Below are 16872 nucleotides of genomic sequence, written 5' to 3'. Positions count from 1 at the left end.
ATCCAGAGGAGGGAAGCCTTTACCTGGAAGGAACCTTTTGCCCGGCTGACTCATCCTTATCCTAAGGAGGCCCTGTACGTCCAGCAGATCGGTTGATGACACCTCATCCTGGGGGATAACGACATCTGTAGGATTTGTTATACACATGCGCATTTCCTATGCACGGTCGGTGAGTGCGCATTTCTGCCATTTTTTCCGGATCAGTCAAAGCTGTGTCCACCATATTCACAGACCGATTGCATTATTTACGAATTTATTGATTGAACTTTTTAGATCGAACTCTATACTTGTTGTTTTTTTAGCGCTGCACTTTATTTATTTACTTATACCAGAGGTGGTTGTGATCACCTCTAGTGCTATTAGCTGCTTATTTTTGTCTCCTCATTAGTAGCGCTCACTTTGTTACACAATAGAAGAACTTTATTAGTAGGGTTTACAGTATATTATGCTTTGAGGTTAAGAATCATAGACCATTTTAATGCAGGCAAGTTAGCCTAGCCATTAAAGTTGTGACAATCAGAAGAAATATGGTGGGAGAGTTGGAAATCACCAGGATGCAGGATGCAGCTCCATTGGGTGACCAGAGCTGAGAAGTGATGCTGTGTTCCTGTGATCACACAATCAAAGCAATCCCATCACTATTGTGTCCTCTTCCATAGAGTCCAGGCTACATTTAGTTTTGTCAGAGTTTTCTCAAAATTTTGAAAGTCATTTTGGGATATAGATGTGCTATAAATAATACAATCTGCACCACCAAAGGGCCCCGACAGTGGGAATCATTTTAGGTATGGAAAGATCCCGGGTGGTGAAGGATAGATAGGACTCCTCACCCCTCAGTGGGAAAGTCAGAGGATCTGAAAATCAGAATGTCCTGTACTTAGGGCAGAGTATATGATCGGAGTTAGTGATTAATAAAGGACAGGCTGCCTTTTGCAGAATCTGCTGGTGTTCTAAAACCTTTAAGATAACCTCTGAGTAGTACAACAAGGCAGTGCCAGAATGAAGAGGTAATCCTTGGTAAATCCAAATGTTCTGTAAGCACTCAGGATCTATGTAGTGTACTTGTTGGACTTGTTCTGTTTTTATGCCACATTACTGTTCTAAGAGATTGTAGATTTCAGTTATTTGGATACTACTACTGCCACACACACTCTCCAGCCACTTTTTTAGGTACACCTTGCTAGTACCAGGTTGGACTCCTTTTGCCTTTAGAACTTCCTTAATTCTTTTTGGCACGGATTCAACAAGGTGTTGGAAACATTAATCAGAGATTTTGGACCATATTGACATGCGTTACTGTTACCTTCCTATCATCTTGAACCAGTCTGCCCATTCTCCTCTGACCTCTGACATCAACAAGGCATTTTCATCCACAGAACTGCTGCTGCTCACTGGATATTTTCTCTTTTTCTGACCATTCTCTGTAAACCCTAGAGATGGTTGTGCATGAAAATCCCAGTAGATCAGCACTTTTTTAAATACTCGGACCAGCCCATCTGGCACCAACAACCATGCCACGTTCAAAGTCACTTAAATCCCCTTTCTTCCCCATTCTGATGCTTGTTATGTTTCTTTACCACGTCTAGATGTATAAATGCATTGAGTTGCTGCCATGTGATTGCTGTTAATTCCAAAACAACTGCTCACCTGTATCAAGTACATGCAGCACACTTCCCTGACCTAGCTATCAATTCCTTAGATGGGAGAGCTTGCAGGGCAATGTTAGCTTCATCGTAAATGGAGAGGGCAGCATTGGATGCAGTGGTGGCAGGGGTGAAAAACCTATATGGTGAAGTTACGTATTTTGCATACCAGAAGAAATTTTGCACTCCGAGTCAACAAGATGGTGATACTCTTCGCCATATGCATTGGCCATATAGGATATGTGGAAATGTCTGGAGAATACAGATGGATCTGATTGCACAGCAGAAGCAAATTCAGATCACGTTATGCACAACCAGTTGACCTCTGCAGTTTGTGCAAAACCTGAACTGAAAGATTGAGTGAGAGCAGATGGAACTGTTACATGCACCAGCCATGCTACAAGAAGCTATAGAATGTGGTCAGGAACAAAAAGAAGCTTGGGTGTCAGTCACCTAGGGGCCTGTGTTGCCTTTGACAAAGGAAGTAGAGGCTCCATCTCCATTACCAGCATTGAAGAATGCCATAAAAAATCTAGCCAAGTATTTAGCCTCCACTAGACAGTGGGTGACACTGATTGGAGAGGTTGGAATTGAGGGCTTCTGGACCATATTTCTAGTCACTGTAAGTGAGATATAGCTTGGATGAGAGGTTTAAGCAAACATTTTATCAAATCTGAGTGGTCATGGTGATGCATGCCTTTGCCTTCCTAGACATCCCTGTTTTTATAAGAATGAGTGTCCTATTAGAACTGGATTACCCGAGGTTCACACCTAAGCATTTTCAGCAGCATTTTGCATTTAAAATCTGGCCAGCAACAAGAAACATTTGAAAAATGGGAAAAGAAAAATGTATTACAAACGCGTCAAAAACGCAAGTGCAAAAATGCAAAACGCAATGCAGAAATGCCTCAAACGCAACCTGCATAGGTGTGAACCTAGACTAAGTAAGGCTACTGCAGGAGTCTTCAGCAAGACCAGCAAAGCATTTGTGAACTCAATTAGAACACAATCAGTTACAGAGGTTTGTTAAAGCTTGTCAAGCCAGCCAGAAAAAAAGCACACAATCAACCAAAAAACTTGGAGAGGTACTCATGCCCCCACACCAAAAGTTAAGGCTTTCTCTAGCCAAGAGATTGTTTGTCCACTTCAAGTTGGTACTAGAAAAAAAGAAGTCTCCAGACTCTGTCTATCATTCAACAGGGTAAAGGTTCACTTTGATATTTCACATGGTGCTCCAGGCGAGATCATGCCCCACACTCCACAATCACATCTCAGGTGCTGGCTCTGCTTGTCTGTACCAAAGTAATCAATTGAATCAGCAACAGGAATACTGCACCCCAGGATGCAAAATAAGATTCCTTTATTATAATAGCCAGCAGGAACAAGTTCTTTCATGACACGTTTTGCACTAGGTGCACTGCTTTCTCAAAGAATGCATAGAGAAAGCGCTATGCCTAGTGCAAAACATGTCAGAATAGAACTTGTTCCTTCTGGCTATTGAAAGATTGTTTTGCATCTAGATGTGTGGCATTCCTGTGTTGCTGATAGGTATGTTTCAGTTTAGTCAGTGACTACTTATTGATGCCAACAAAAGCTTTATGTTGACAGATAAAAAAAGATCCACTTTAAGCTGTGTGGCGCCGTCTTCTAATTCCCTTTATCGGATTTTAGAAATGAACAGTAAGACTCAACTGATTTTGGACAAAGGAAGCATTTCTATTATTATATTATTATTATACAGGATTTATATAGTGCCAACAGTTTGCACAGCACTTTACAAAATAAAGGGAGACAATACAGAAACAATACAGTTCAATACAAGAGGGTTAGGAGGGCCCTGCTCCTTGGAGCTTACAATCTAAGAGGGAGGGGCTAGTGGTATAAAAGGTAATAACTGTGGGGGATGGACTGGTAGGAGGAATAGAAGATTCCATTATTAGCTGAAGGCGGGATAGGCTTCTATCCTCTGTTTATACACACATTTATCTCTCTAATAGTGAACATTAGTAACAGAACTGCTATAGAATGAATTCTATTTTGCAAGACATTTTGTGCTGCCGGTTCAACAGAATTTGCCCTCCACTGTGCTGTGTAAGAGTTTACATGATTACATAATTTAAAAGCGTTATTGTAAACCCAATCCAAAAAAAGAAAAATATCCCTAGGGGAACATCATGGGACTTTACTGATACAGTATAGGACACACTCACATATTTTAGTTATAAAATTACATATTTTATTGAATACAACATAAACTGGACTTGTTTTTAAAAACAATACATGGCTAACCAGCCCAAATGTATCCACAATGTTCCCTATAGCATTATGTCCTCCAAAGGGTTGATACGTTTTGCTTATTAGCTTCCTCAGGATCGTAGAGATTGGAGGCAGAGAAATCAAATTTTAAAAATATATATATATATTTATACATATAAATATATATATTTTATATATAAAACATTAATCATGTACAGACATTTTCCAGAACTAACATGAACATTGAAAACTGTTCTTCGCAAGTCCACATACCAATACAGATGGGGATGCAAGGCATCAGCACACACAGGGAGTAGACAAAGCAGTCTTTTGTGGGCATCCATATTCATTATTTATCCTGATATCCCAAATATTATGGTATCCTGACCCACAAAAGTAATATTAATAAAATAAATAAAGCAATAAAGAAGGGGAAAAGGGGGAGGGGGAGTGAACTCAGCAATCGAGCAACAATGAGCCACTTACTTGATAGAGGGGCAAACAACAAAATAATTCATATGTAGGCGTATATAGATGAGTCCATATAGGGCATATGATCTATGGAACCTCTTGTATAATAGTCTAAACATGACAATATATAAAAAAACAATTAATCAATAAGTCAAGGTTCCTATAATATGGTTGGGGACTCATAATTACCGATACCCCCTTTCAAACACATACCTAACACTCCCACTGTCAAAAAGCGGAGGAAGGTACCCGTCAGGCTCAATATTTAACCTCAATAATGATCAATCCAATCTTTTAAATGTTCACCTGTATCCATGAGGAATCATCCCTGGCTGGCTAACTTTGATGCGGATTTACCCACGACGAGACACACACAGTTTTGTGAACATAGAAAGAGGATTTTTGATGAGACTTTTTGAACATGACACCATTTATTATATTATAGGCATTGTTGGTGAAGGGATGATTCCTCATGGATACAGGTAAGCATTTAAAAGATTGGATTGATCAAAAACAAAACAATACTAGACAGAGTGTCCCATATTGAAACAAAAATGGAGGACTTTACATCCACTATAAATGATCTCGTAGATGCCCATGATGATCACGTGGAGGAGCACAAGTGAATCAAACATAAACTGGTGAATCTAGAGGATAGGTCCCGCCGCAACAACGTTAAAATTCGTGGTATATCTGAATTGGTACAGGCTTCTGATTTACCTTCTTATGTCCAAAGCATTATCAAAGCCCTATCTCCTGAGTTAAGAAATATTGAGCTGGTAGTCAATCGCATCCATAGACTCCCCAAACCAGCATTCCTGCCTGACTCAGTCTTGAGAGATGTTATACTGCGCATTCATTTTTATCATGTAAAGGAGCAGCTAATACAATAAGCTAGAACCCTGGGAACACTTCCCGAGGCTTATACGCATCTTCAGCTTTTTTGCAGATTTCTCACAGCATACACTCCAGCGTCACAGTCTACTTAACACCATAATGAAGGCTATGCGGAATCACAAGATCCAATACCAATGGGTAGCCCCAGCTAAATTGCTGATTACACATAATGGTGCAAAACATGCTGTATCCACACTAACTGATGGCCTAAACCTGTTATGCTAATGGAACATCTTTACTCAACCCCCTGCCTCATCTTCAACAAGGCCAAATATGAGTAGTATATAAGTAGCGCAGGAAAAGTATCGAGGACATGCCCATAAAGGTTCTTTCTATAAATGCCAAAGGGCTTAATCACCCAATGAAAAGACCTTCTCTTTGGTAATTGGCCAAAGACTCTCAGTGTGATATCATATGTGTACAGGTAAAGCACTTTCATGTGTCTCATCAACCTGCCTGTACCAATAAAAATTTATCTCACATATTCATGGCAAGCGCTCCAGCGAAAAAGAAGGGAGTCCTTTTAGCAATCAAAAATACAATTTCATTCCAGTTACATGACATTATTGTGGATCAAGATGGCCAGTATCTTATTCTTCTATGCCCTTTTAACAACTCCAGATATACAGTAGTTAACGTGTATGCACCAAACATCCACCAGATACAATTTTTACGGAAACTCTATAAGAAGGTTAGTGCCATACAGCAAGGATCTCTTCTATGGTGCGAAGACTTCAACTCAATTCCTGACCCACAGCTCGACTCTTCAACCTCAACTAGATGAGGAAAATCTAATGTGGGACCATTTCTCACAAGATCTCAACTTCACGACGTATGGAGATGTGGGGGAAAGAGATTACACTTTCTTCTCGGCTTGCCATAATTCTTACTCTCTCATCAATCTTTTCCTAGTATACCAGTGGCTTATACAAAAATATCAAAATCTGAAATTCTACCCAGCACCTGGTCTGACCACTCGCCTATCTGAATTACCATCGAGGATAATCCAAAGTCTAATCCTACTTATCTTTGGCGGTTGAACACTCTTCTTCTGCAATCTGCCCATTATGCAAAAGATCTTTGGAAACACCTGGAGGAGTTCTTTCGGATAAACAAGGTCTCGGTTTCTGACCCATATATATTGTGGGCCACTCATAAAGCCTATATGCGCAGTCTTTTCATACAACTTGGAGCCAGGGTAAAAAACTGGAGGATGCAGAGCATTGACAGTCTAATAGCAGAAAGTCAAACCACTGATACCCTTAATAAACAACAACCCCAGCCTACCCTTAAGACCAAGCTAGGTAGACTAAGACTAGAGCTGCGATCCCTTTTATTAGAAGGGTTTGAAGAACTGTGAAAGCGACTGAAAAAAAGTTATACTTCAGGGCATATAGCAGGGAAACTTATGGCTAATTAAATTAAAGGTTAACGCACTAAATCACATATCCCTTATTTCCACCACCCCAGGGGCGGACTGACAACTCATGGGGCCCCCGGGCAATAGGGGATCATGGGGCCCCTGTGTCCTTGCCCAAACTCAAAAAAGCCTATGAAAAAGGTACCAGGGGCATCTCATGTGGCCCCCTACTGACCCCGGGCCCTCGGGCAGTGCCAGAGTTTCCAAATGGTCAGTCCACCCCTGCACCACCCTATTACACAAGAGAGATTAACCAACCTACAAGCAATAGCCGAAGCCTTTAGCGCATATTATAGCGTGCTTTATAATCTGAAAGATGAGGCATCATTACTACAACCTGACTATACTGTCATTCAATCCTTTCTAAGCTCGGTGCAGCTTCCAAGTTTACCTGACTCACGATTAGAGTATTTGAACTCCCTGTTCACTCACTCAGAGATAGATAAAGCTATTAACTCTTTCCCAAACAATAAATCTCCTGGCCCTGACGGCTTCATAGGAGAATACTATAAGCAATTCAAGGATATTATTACTGACCCTCTAACTAGGGTTTACAATGCTGCTGCCTGTTCTGCCTTCTTCCCGCATGAAATGTTAAAGGCATTCATTATTACACTACCGAAGCCAGGAAAGGAACTCAATACTCCTCAACATTTCCACCCGATCTTATTGAATCATGATCTTGAATTGTACACTAAAGTAAATGCAAATCGTCTGATTGATATCCTCCCAACTATTATGCACCCAGATTAATCAGGCTTTACTAAAGGGCGACAAACCTCAGACGCCACCCGGCACATGATTAACATCATTCATCACACCACTCCTCATAAAATGCCTTCTCTGCTCTTATCTTTAGATGCAGAGAAGGCATTTGATAGAGTACACTGGACATACTGTACCTAGTCATGACCCAGCGCAAATTTGGCTTTCAAAGTCATATTTTCTCAGCAATCATGGCATTATACTAACAACCTACCGCCCAGGTGTACTGTGCAGCTATGCTATCTAAAGCATTCAATATCACTAATGGCACTAGACAAGGGTGTCCCCTTTACCCTCTTATTTTCAACCTTCTTATGGAGCCACTTTCAGAAAAAGTAAGATCTCAAAAAAAACATCACAGGTTTCTTTATTGGTTCTAAGGAGCATAAACTAAATCTTTTTGCAGATGATGTCATCCTTATGATAACCAATCTTGCCTCTTCCCTGGCTTTGGTGCAACTCACAGTATCTGAATTTAGTGCTGTTTCATATTACAAGGTAAATGAAAATGAGTTGTTTATTTTAAATTTAGGACTACCTTCTTTACAGAAAAAAATCTCTTACTGCCATATAGCCCTAAGTCTGGGCTGAAGAATCTATTGCCTATCTTGGCATAAAATTAACTAAAAATGTATTATCCCTATTTCAAGCTATTTACACCCCCTTCCTACACAGTCTCTCATGGGAACTTGAACAGACTACAAAATATATGCTCTCCTGGACAGGGAGGTTAGCGGCATTTAAGACGCTTCAGTTGCTATATCTTTTCAGATCAATGCCTATCCCGATTCCGCTGTCATATTTCGATTCTCTACAATCTCTATTAAGCCGGTATTTATGGCAAAACAAAAAGATAGATGCTCCTGCACAAAACTGCTGAAACACAGATCAGTTGGATTTTAGGGATTATTATAATGCAGCGATATTGGCGCAAAGTTAAATATGGTTCTCACCAAATACAACTAATCTCTGGAAAGATATCAAATCGCTTCGAATCCCGGGACACAACTTATATGTTTGGTTGCTTTTTGTGACATGGGTGAAATGTAAAGATAAAACCATCTCCCTTACACTATTTGCCTCAGTTTTGACTTTACGCTACTTCCTCCAAAAAGCTCTCTGGGACTATCTCCGACTACCTTACCTCTCCATATATCAATACTTCAACTACTCATTCCCAAAATCTATAAACAATCTAGTATGGAAATACCTATTTAACGAGTCTATTATTTTGAAAGGCATTCGACTTTTCAATAACCTTCTACAGGACAAAACTACCTTTAAAAAGCTTTCTCCCGTTGAAAGATGGGAACTAGACATCGGTCGTACATTTGAGGATTCTCAGTGGTTGGAAGCATTCAAGGCTAATTTCAAAGCTACCCATTCTACCAACCTTTGGGAATTCACTCATAAGATTAACCTCCACTGCTACATCAACCCAACTCTCACAAACAAGATAGATCCAGCAGTCTCACCCCTATGTTGGAGAAACTGTGGAGCCATTGGAAACTTATTTCATGTGCTATGGGATTGTCCTAAAATATCGTCTTTTTGGGTAGATATATCAAATCAATTATCTGAGGTAATTAGGATGTCCTAACACCAGAATTTGCATTATTAAACACAGAAATAGATACATTTCTGCCATTCTATCATTGCCTTGTCACACATTTTGTTGGCCACCAGACTAGTAATAGTCCAGCATTGGAAAACAATTGACCCCTTAACTAGAGCTGAAATGAACACTTCGATACAATCCCATGGCACTTACGAACGTATGTTTGCATCCATTGATGGTAGACTAAAAGTCGCAGAGAACAACTGGTCTTACTGGATTAATTGGTACTCACAGGTTTATAAATATACATCTTAAGTGATTGTGAATGGTTATTCCCCTTTCCTATGGTACCTCGTTTTGCTTTATTATATTCCATACTATCTTACTTAATGTATAGTTAACAGCATTTTGCAAATGGAACTGATGTACATCCTAATAACAGCAGTACATTTTTTTTTTTACTGATGTGTGCCTTATGTTATAAAAAAACATTTTCTTCTCTCCTTCTTTACCTCTTTTTTATTATTTTTTTTGTCTCTGTATTTGTCAACCACAAAACTTCAATAAAATCATTGAAATTAAAAAAGGCTTACAAGAAGATTATGACTTTCTAGAAATAGAGAAGTCATATAACACATGAACCAAGAACTGCCTCTGGTCAGCAATGGTCTTTCCCAGTCAACAAACAAGCCTGAGCACAAAGAGATCCAATAGCCAAATAAGCAAACTATAGTCACCCTCCTCACATTTGGTCCTCTCCAAACATCACATACTGCATATGTTAGAAAGAGAAAAGATAGAGCCTGGATGCTCCACATAGTTTGAAATCAATTAATACATTTATTAAAAATAAGTTAAAAGTACTCACAAAGATAATAATGAACAAAGCTGTATGAAAATGTCCCTTCTGGATCACATTTCTGGATACATGGTGATGGCAGATGTACCCAGAAGTGTGTCTGCGTGATCCTGAAGGGGAATTTTACTGAGGGGTCTCATACTTTCTGCATGTTAATTGCAGAATAGGAGTTGCTTGTAAAAACGTTTCTTAGCATAAGGGTGAACACCTAATCAATAGCAAACACCCAAGCATTGGATTAGCTTCTCTTGTCTTGCAGAGCTTTTTCTAACTGGAAGATTTCTATGACTGATTCAGAATCTTCTTTCTTCTACACAGAAACTGGTATGATTATTGTAATACTTTCTCATACCCAACTTCAGAGAAAAAAATTATAATAGAGGCAGATCTCATAATGCCTCCTGTCCTCTAAGAGCTCTGTCATCTAAACAATGAATCCAAATATCTAGATTATGTTTGCATTAAAACTGACCTCCATTAGGGATTGGACTAGTTTCCCTCTCTTTATCTGTAGGACGTTTCCCACAATGGGCAGCGGTGTTGGTCCTGGTGGCAGCTTACGTCTCCGATACATGGCATTCCATGATGAGTAGATGATACAGGAGATGATCAGAGCTAGGAGCAGGGTGCTTATCCATGTGATGTCCATCTTGTATGAAAGCAGAATGTCAGAATACTCTTCAGAACCACCTTTATGTAGTTAATGAATAATTCCTTAGCAAACAATTTTCTTTTCTAGGTTCAATTTCCACTTATTGTTTACATAATGAAATGTTTACAGCTACAAACCTAAGCAACTGGTTGGCATCATTCCTATTTTCAGCTCTGAAATGATCATTAATATGCAAAGCAACATGCAAAGTCTATAGCAGCCTTTTTCAATCAGGGTGCCATAGCATTCTGGGGTGCCTTGGCATAATGACTATACATTGCTCAAAATTGTCAACAAACCAATAATTTTATCAAGCCTACCTTTTTGTTACACCAATCCAAAGATGCAGCTTTACAACCTTGGGCACTGTATGGATCATCTCCTGGCGTCTTAACAACTGATGATTCTTTGGAGTATTTGGTCATTCTGCTCCCATACAAGATGGACATCACATGGATAAGCACTCTATGCCTGCCCCTATTCATTTCCTGTATCATCTATTCATCATGAATGCCATGTATCGGAGACACAACTTGCCACCAGGACCAACATCACTGCCAATCGTGGGCAAAGTCCTACATATAAGGAGAGGGAAGCTAGTCAAATCCCTAATGGAGGTCAGTTTTTTTTTTTAAATTTTTATTGAGTTTTAAAATGTTATACGGTATAAAAAAAATGGTGAAGACTTCATCGTAATACCAACGTAAGCCAGGCTACTTACACAGCTGTTCTACAATGTAAGCTGTGCTATATGAGCACTGACTATACATAATACCGATCGTTGGAATACAGAATGGAAAACAAAAAAGCAAAATCAAAGTACATCAAATACATGAGACTCAAATACTCTGGGGGGGAAGTCATGCACTCTGGGAAGTCAGCTTTATTGGAAACACAATCTAGAGATTTGGATTAATTGTTTAGATGGCAGATCTCATAGAGGATGGGAAGCATTATGAGATCTGTCTGTAATATCAACATTTTCTCTGAGGCTTGGGTAAGAAAAAGTGTTATAATAATTTCTCCCCACTCTGTGTAGAAGAAGGAAGATTCTGAATCAATAAAGCTGGAACACGCAGTAAAGTGCAACAGAGAAATGCTCCACATAGTGTAAAACTTCCAGTGTTGAGAAAATGTATTGGATACAATTGCACTTACATGATAAGGAATAAATTCCGCATGTAAAAAAATGCCAGAGGAGTGTTTTCCATCATCAAAGATGGCTGCTAGCCAGTTCCGCATGCATGGTAGCATGTGTGCGTGCCTCTTTCCTACGCGTTTCGTCAGGTTCCTGACATCACATTCTGGCTTTATTGATTCACATTGAAGGGTCTGGAACCAATATTTAGGATATGGGTTAGACAATTCTCTGTCACTCTTTTGGGGCTGTTTTTGGAGGACCATTTTATATCCATTATGTTACCAATATCATATGAAAGAGTGCTGATTGACCACTCTTAGCAGGGGGTCACAATCCTTCCAGTAAGCCTTGCATGTGAGTGGATGGCGTCACACTGGGTTTTTTTAAAGTTTCCTGATTTTATCACAGCATTTGGGATTGATTTGATCACTGTTTAAATATTAGTTATTTATTTTTATTCATTGTACAACTCTCATGAGTGGGATTTCTCTGATTATTAACAGTTACGTTTTCAAAAGTAAAATACCAGTCATAGCATTTGACATGTAAATTTCAATACATAGATTATTATATACTCATTATGAATACAGACATGACCAGGCAAAAGTGATCACAGGATTGCTGCATCAGTCCTCCATTGGCACTTTTGCTCCTTGGGAATAGAAGTGGCATCCCAAATCACTGGTCCCCACCAACCTACTTTTACCAAGCCTAAGGAATGAATTCCTTGGCATTGACATTACATAGGCATATTTGGCACTCTTAAAGAAACACAGTTGCATAAGCAGGTAAGGAGTAAGGTAAGCAGGTAAAATAAGGAGTTTGCAGTGAAAACACAAAATCATAGATCAGTTGATATTCCACCTTGTATGGGCTTCATTCCAATTTTTCATTAATTGAAATGGTTCCCCAGTGTTGATGACGGGACTGGTGTGTTCCACTTTTCCTTTGTGGATGCACATGTTTAACATTCCTGATGCACCTTATGCACTCAAGTGAACAATAAAAGTACCTCCAAACTAATGTTTTTGTGTGTTTAGTACAGGAATATCCACTTGTCCAATGTAATATTAAACAGACTCCTATAGCTGTTGACTGTAGATTCACAAGTTGAAAAATGTCTCACTTCTCATTAGGGAGTCATATCCATTGATATAGAAGTCCTTTGTGAATCCTGATTTTGTCCAACTGCCTCTGTAGTATTTGGAGCATTGGTGAAAGCTGAAGTTGTCCTGGAAAACTAAGTCTCCTGCTGCTTTCTTTCCTTGTGAGAATGTACCTCAGAGGCAGCTTACTGAAATTGGCTACTTTATATAACTGACATTGTGCTTGTTTTTTGACTGTTGACTTGAGATGGGACAATATCATCCTCCTCCAAGTATTGTTCAACATCCAATTGGGGCTGTTATTCTGGATAATATGAGAAGGCATCAACATTGATGAGCAGTTTTCCAGGTATATAGTGAAAAGTATAGTTGAAAAAAGCTAGACATCCCACCAATTGTTGTCCAAGGGACACCAGATTAATGGTTTTTAAGTAAGAGAAGGGGTTATTGTCCGTGTGAATGGCTACTAGTCTGCACACAAGTATTCAGCAAATGTCTTAGTTATGGCCCATATAACAGATAACGATTCAAACCCGAAGAAGCTGTAATTAGTTGCATTATGTACTGTAGGCTGCAAGCTTTTGCTAGCATAGTCAATAACTCTTTCAGTCCCATCCTGCTGCTGAGCAAGCACAGAACCTAAACCTTGGATGCTGCCATTGGTGTTTGAGAAAGTTTTTTCAGTTAGAAACAAAGGAGAGTGATGCTTTTACAAAAGGTCTTGCAAAACAATACATACTATATTATACTGAGAAAATACTTTGATGCGGTGCAGTTGTCCTGTCCCCTTAGCAGAAAAACACCCCCAAAGCAGACTGTTTCCACCACCATGTTGACAGTTGGGATGGTGTTCTTGGGGTCATAGGCAGCATTCCTCCTCCTCCAAACACAGCGAGTTGAGTTGATGCCAAAGAGCTCGATTTTGGTCTCATCTCACCACAACACTTTTAACCATTCCTCCTCTGCATCATTCAGATGTTCAGTGGCAAACTTCAGACGGTCCTGGACATGTGCTTTCTTAAGCCGAGGGACCTTGCGGGCACTGCAGGATTTCAATGCTTGTTGGCGTAGTGTATTAATAATTGTTTTCTTGGTAACTGTGGTCCCAACTGCCTGGAGATCGTTGAAAAGATCCTCACGTTTAGTTCTGGGATGATTCCTCACTGTTCTCATGATAATTGACAGTCCGCGAGTTGAGATCTTGCATGGTGCACCAGACCTAGGGAGACTGACAGTTGTTTTGTGTTTCTTCCATTTGCGAATCATTGCATCAACTGTTGTCACCTTCTCACCAAGCTGCTTGGCGATAGTTTGGTAGCCCACTCCATCCTTGTATAGGTCTACCATCTTGTCCCTGACATCCTTGGACAGCTCTTTGGTCTTTGCTATGGTGAAAAGTTTGGAATCTGATTTTTGGATTGCTCCTGTGGACAGGGGTCTTTTATACAGGTAACAAAATGAGATTATCAGCATTCGCTTTAAGAGACTGCTTCTAATCTCAGCTTGTTACCTGTATGAAAGACACCTGGTAGACAAAAATCCTGCTAAATTATAGGGGATCAAATACTTATTTCCCTCATGAACATGCAAATCAGTGCATAGTTTGTTAGACATGCATTGCTTTTGAATTTTTTGTTGCTATTCTGTCTCTCAGTGTTACAATACACCTACCATTCGATTTTTAGACTGATCATTTCTTTGTGAGTGGGCAAACATTCAAAATCAGCAGGGGATCAAATACTTATTTCCTTCACTGTATATACTGTTTATTTTGGTCATAAACCTACTGTTGTCCTATGCAGTTATGAAACTATATAGGAGGCATTATTGGACTGAGCGGAATAATTCAGTGGAAGTGGAAGGATGAACGTTTTAATAATTCTTGATGCCAGTGCATAGTTTGTTAGACATGCATTGCTTTTGAATTTTTTGTTGCTATTCTGTCTCTCAGTGTTACAATACACCTACCATTCGATTTTTAGACTGATCATTTCTTTGTGAGTGGGCAAACATTCAAAATCAGCAGGGGATCAAATACTTATTTCCTTCACTGTATATACTGTTTATTTTGGTCATAAACCTACTGTTGTCCTATGCAGTTATGAAACTATATAGGAGGCATTATTGGACTGAGCGGAATAATTCAGTGGAAGTGGAAGGATGAACGTTTTAATAATTCTTTCAAAGGTCAAGATAAGTTTATTTCAACATAGGGATGTAGGTATGACTTAGATTACAATTTAAGTTAGTGTTGGTAACTTTTTAAGTCTTCTTGAATACATTTCCAATTAGGGATGTGCAACATTGGTAATTTTCCAGCAGAACTTCAACCCTAGGAGAAACGCATTGGCGCAAATAGGTGATATTTCACCTGGAATCATTTTTTTCTTTTTTTTTAATAATTTCTTTTTTATTGAGTTTTAAAGGACATACAACAAACAAAGAGTTGTGTATAGTTGTGAAATAACAGTCACAAATCAATGAAAGAACAAAAAGAAATAGGCGCATCGATGAAGTACATATACTGTACATACAATGTCAGTGCATAACAGTGAATTAGCCAGCAGTATCAGACATTTGAGTAGAGATATCGGAAAAAAAACAATCCCACGGTTCCCAAATTGATTCAAAAAGAGGGACAGAGTGAGCATGTATAGCAGTGAGGTACTCCATTCTTCTAATCTCAGTGATAACCTTCAACAATTCCGACCACGTAGGAGATGTAGTAGATAGCCAATGCATAGGAATGATTCTCCTGGCCACCATTAAAACATGAGAGGATAACCTCTTGGCAGATTTGGAGAGGCCTGTAAAAGGCAGGCCCAGTAAAAATTGAATGGAATCAGATAGGATATGGACCCATAAAAGTGACTGCAAAAGGTTAAGGACCTTTCTCCAGAAAGGTGCAATGTGTTGGCAAAGCCAGAAAATGTGGAAAAGAGTGCCAATTTTCTCACCAGATTGCCAGCAGACAGAAGAAACACTCAGATGTGGGCATGGAGAACCTCAGGCGTCTTATACCAAAACATCAAAATTTTATAGGTGTTTTCTTTATATACCACATATACAGAAGATACTGGATTCATTTTGTTGCATGAAATTGCATTTAAGTAGAAATCCCATTATTTCCAGATAGCTGGTCACGTCTATGAGTTGCAGTTTACTATACATGTAAAGGAGCTATTTGCTTCTAGGCATGTGCGTTACCACGCTCCCTGCAGTGCACACAACACAATCATAATTCAGCCTAAAAATTGTGCTCATACATACAGTACGTTCTTACTAATTCAGTTCATGTACATTGACCTGCTAGGACATGCAGAGAGAAATATATTGCTTCCAATGTTTTCATTTTCTCTATGATTCTATGGAATTTAAGGGGGAATCCTCATACAACAAAACAAAAAAAAAAGGAAAGAAAGTCCTCCTAATAACCTATACTAAGTCCTTAATCTCAGATGGCTGCTTGGCTGGCCAGGAAAGGAGTGAGGGTGAGCATGCACCCCCCAATGGTATGAGACCACATGCCATCAACATGGGGGGGGGTGGGTATCTTGCCAGGGTTCACCTCCTGGCAAAGTACGTTGTCTCCATGTTGATGATGACAGGGCTCTCATCCCCACAACCCTGGCCAGGTGATTGTGGGGATCTCTAGGCAGGGGGCTTATAGCAATCCGGAAGTCTCTTTGAAAATAAGGGGTCCCCCAGATACTGCTCCTTATGTGAATGATACTGCCGCCCCTACTCATTAACCCCCAAGATAGTGCTCCCCACACTTACTAACACAAAGAAATATAACCTAGAAATAAAGATGCCCAAACTTGACAAGTCCTTTACTAATAAAATAAAAACACAAATATACCCTCACTGTAAATCTATCGTCAATCTTAAAGTCCACCACTCGCCGACTCGTCAAAATCGGTGCAACTGATCAGTATCAACAGTACTGCTCAATATCTATAGTGTCTCCCTTTATTTTATAAAATACTACGCAAACTGTTGGTGTCATATAAATCTTGTATAATAATAATGTGATAGAAACATGGTGTTTTCACAAATGTTCACACCTTCAAGAACCATCATGTTCTTGGACAATCACCATCT

The 16872-nt window shown here is 39.5% G+C and overlaps 1 protein-coding gene across 1 annotated transcript in view; it reads right to left on the bottom strand.

Moving 5' to 3' along the window:
• The window catches only part of LOC149445153 (cytochrome P450 2G1-like), a 34890-nt gene extending 24372 nt beyond the window's left edge, over positions 1-10518 (bottom strand). Inside the window, exon 1 of the mRNA XM_089654217.1 lies at positions 10342-10518. Within this exon, the coding sequence (XP_089510343.1) occupies positions 10342-10518 (177 nt within the window). The remainder of the gene's footprint in view (positions 1-10341) is intronic.
• Positions 10519-16872: the final 6354 nt, after the last annotated feature.

This window comes from Staurois parvus, unplaced genomic scaffold, assembly GCF_062004578.1.
Source record: "Staurois parvus isolate SC_StPar_1 unplaced genomic scaffold, SC_StPar_1.0 ptg000746l, whole genome shotgun sequence".
Classification (NCBI taxonomy): Eukaryota; Metazoa; Chordata; class Amphibia; order Anura; family Ranidae; genus Staurois; species Staurois parvus.
Note: the sequence above shows the minus strand (reverse complement) of the source record. Positions and strands in the feature narration are given on the sequence as shown.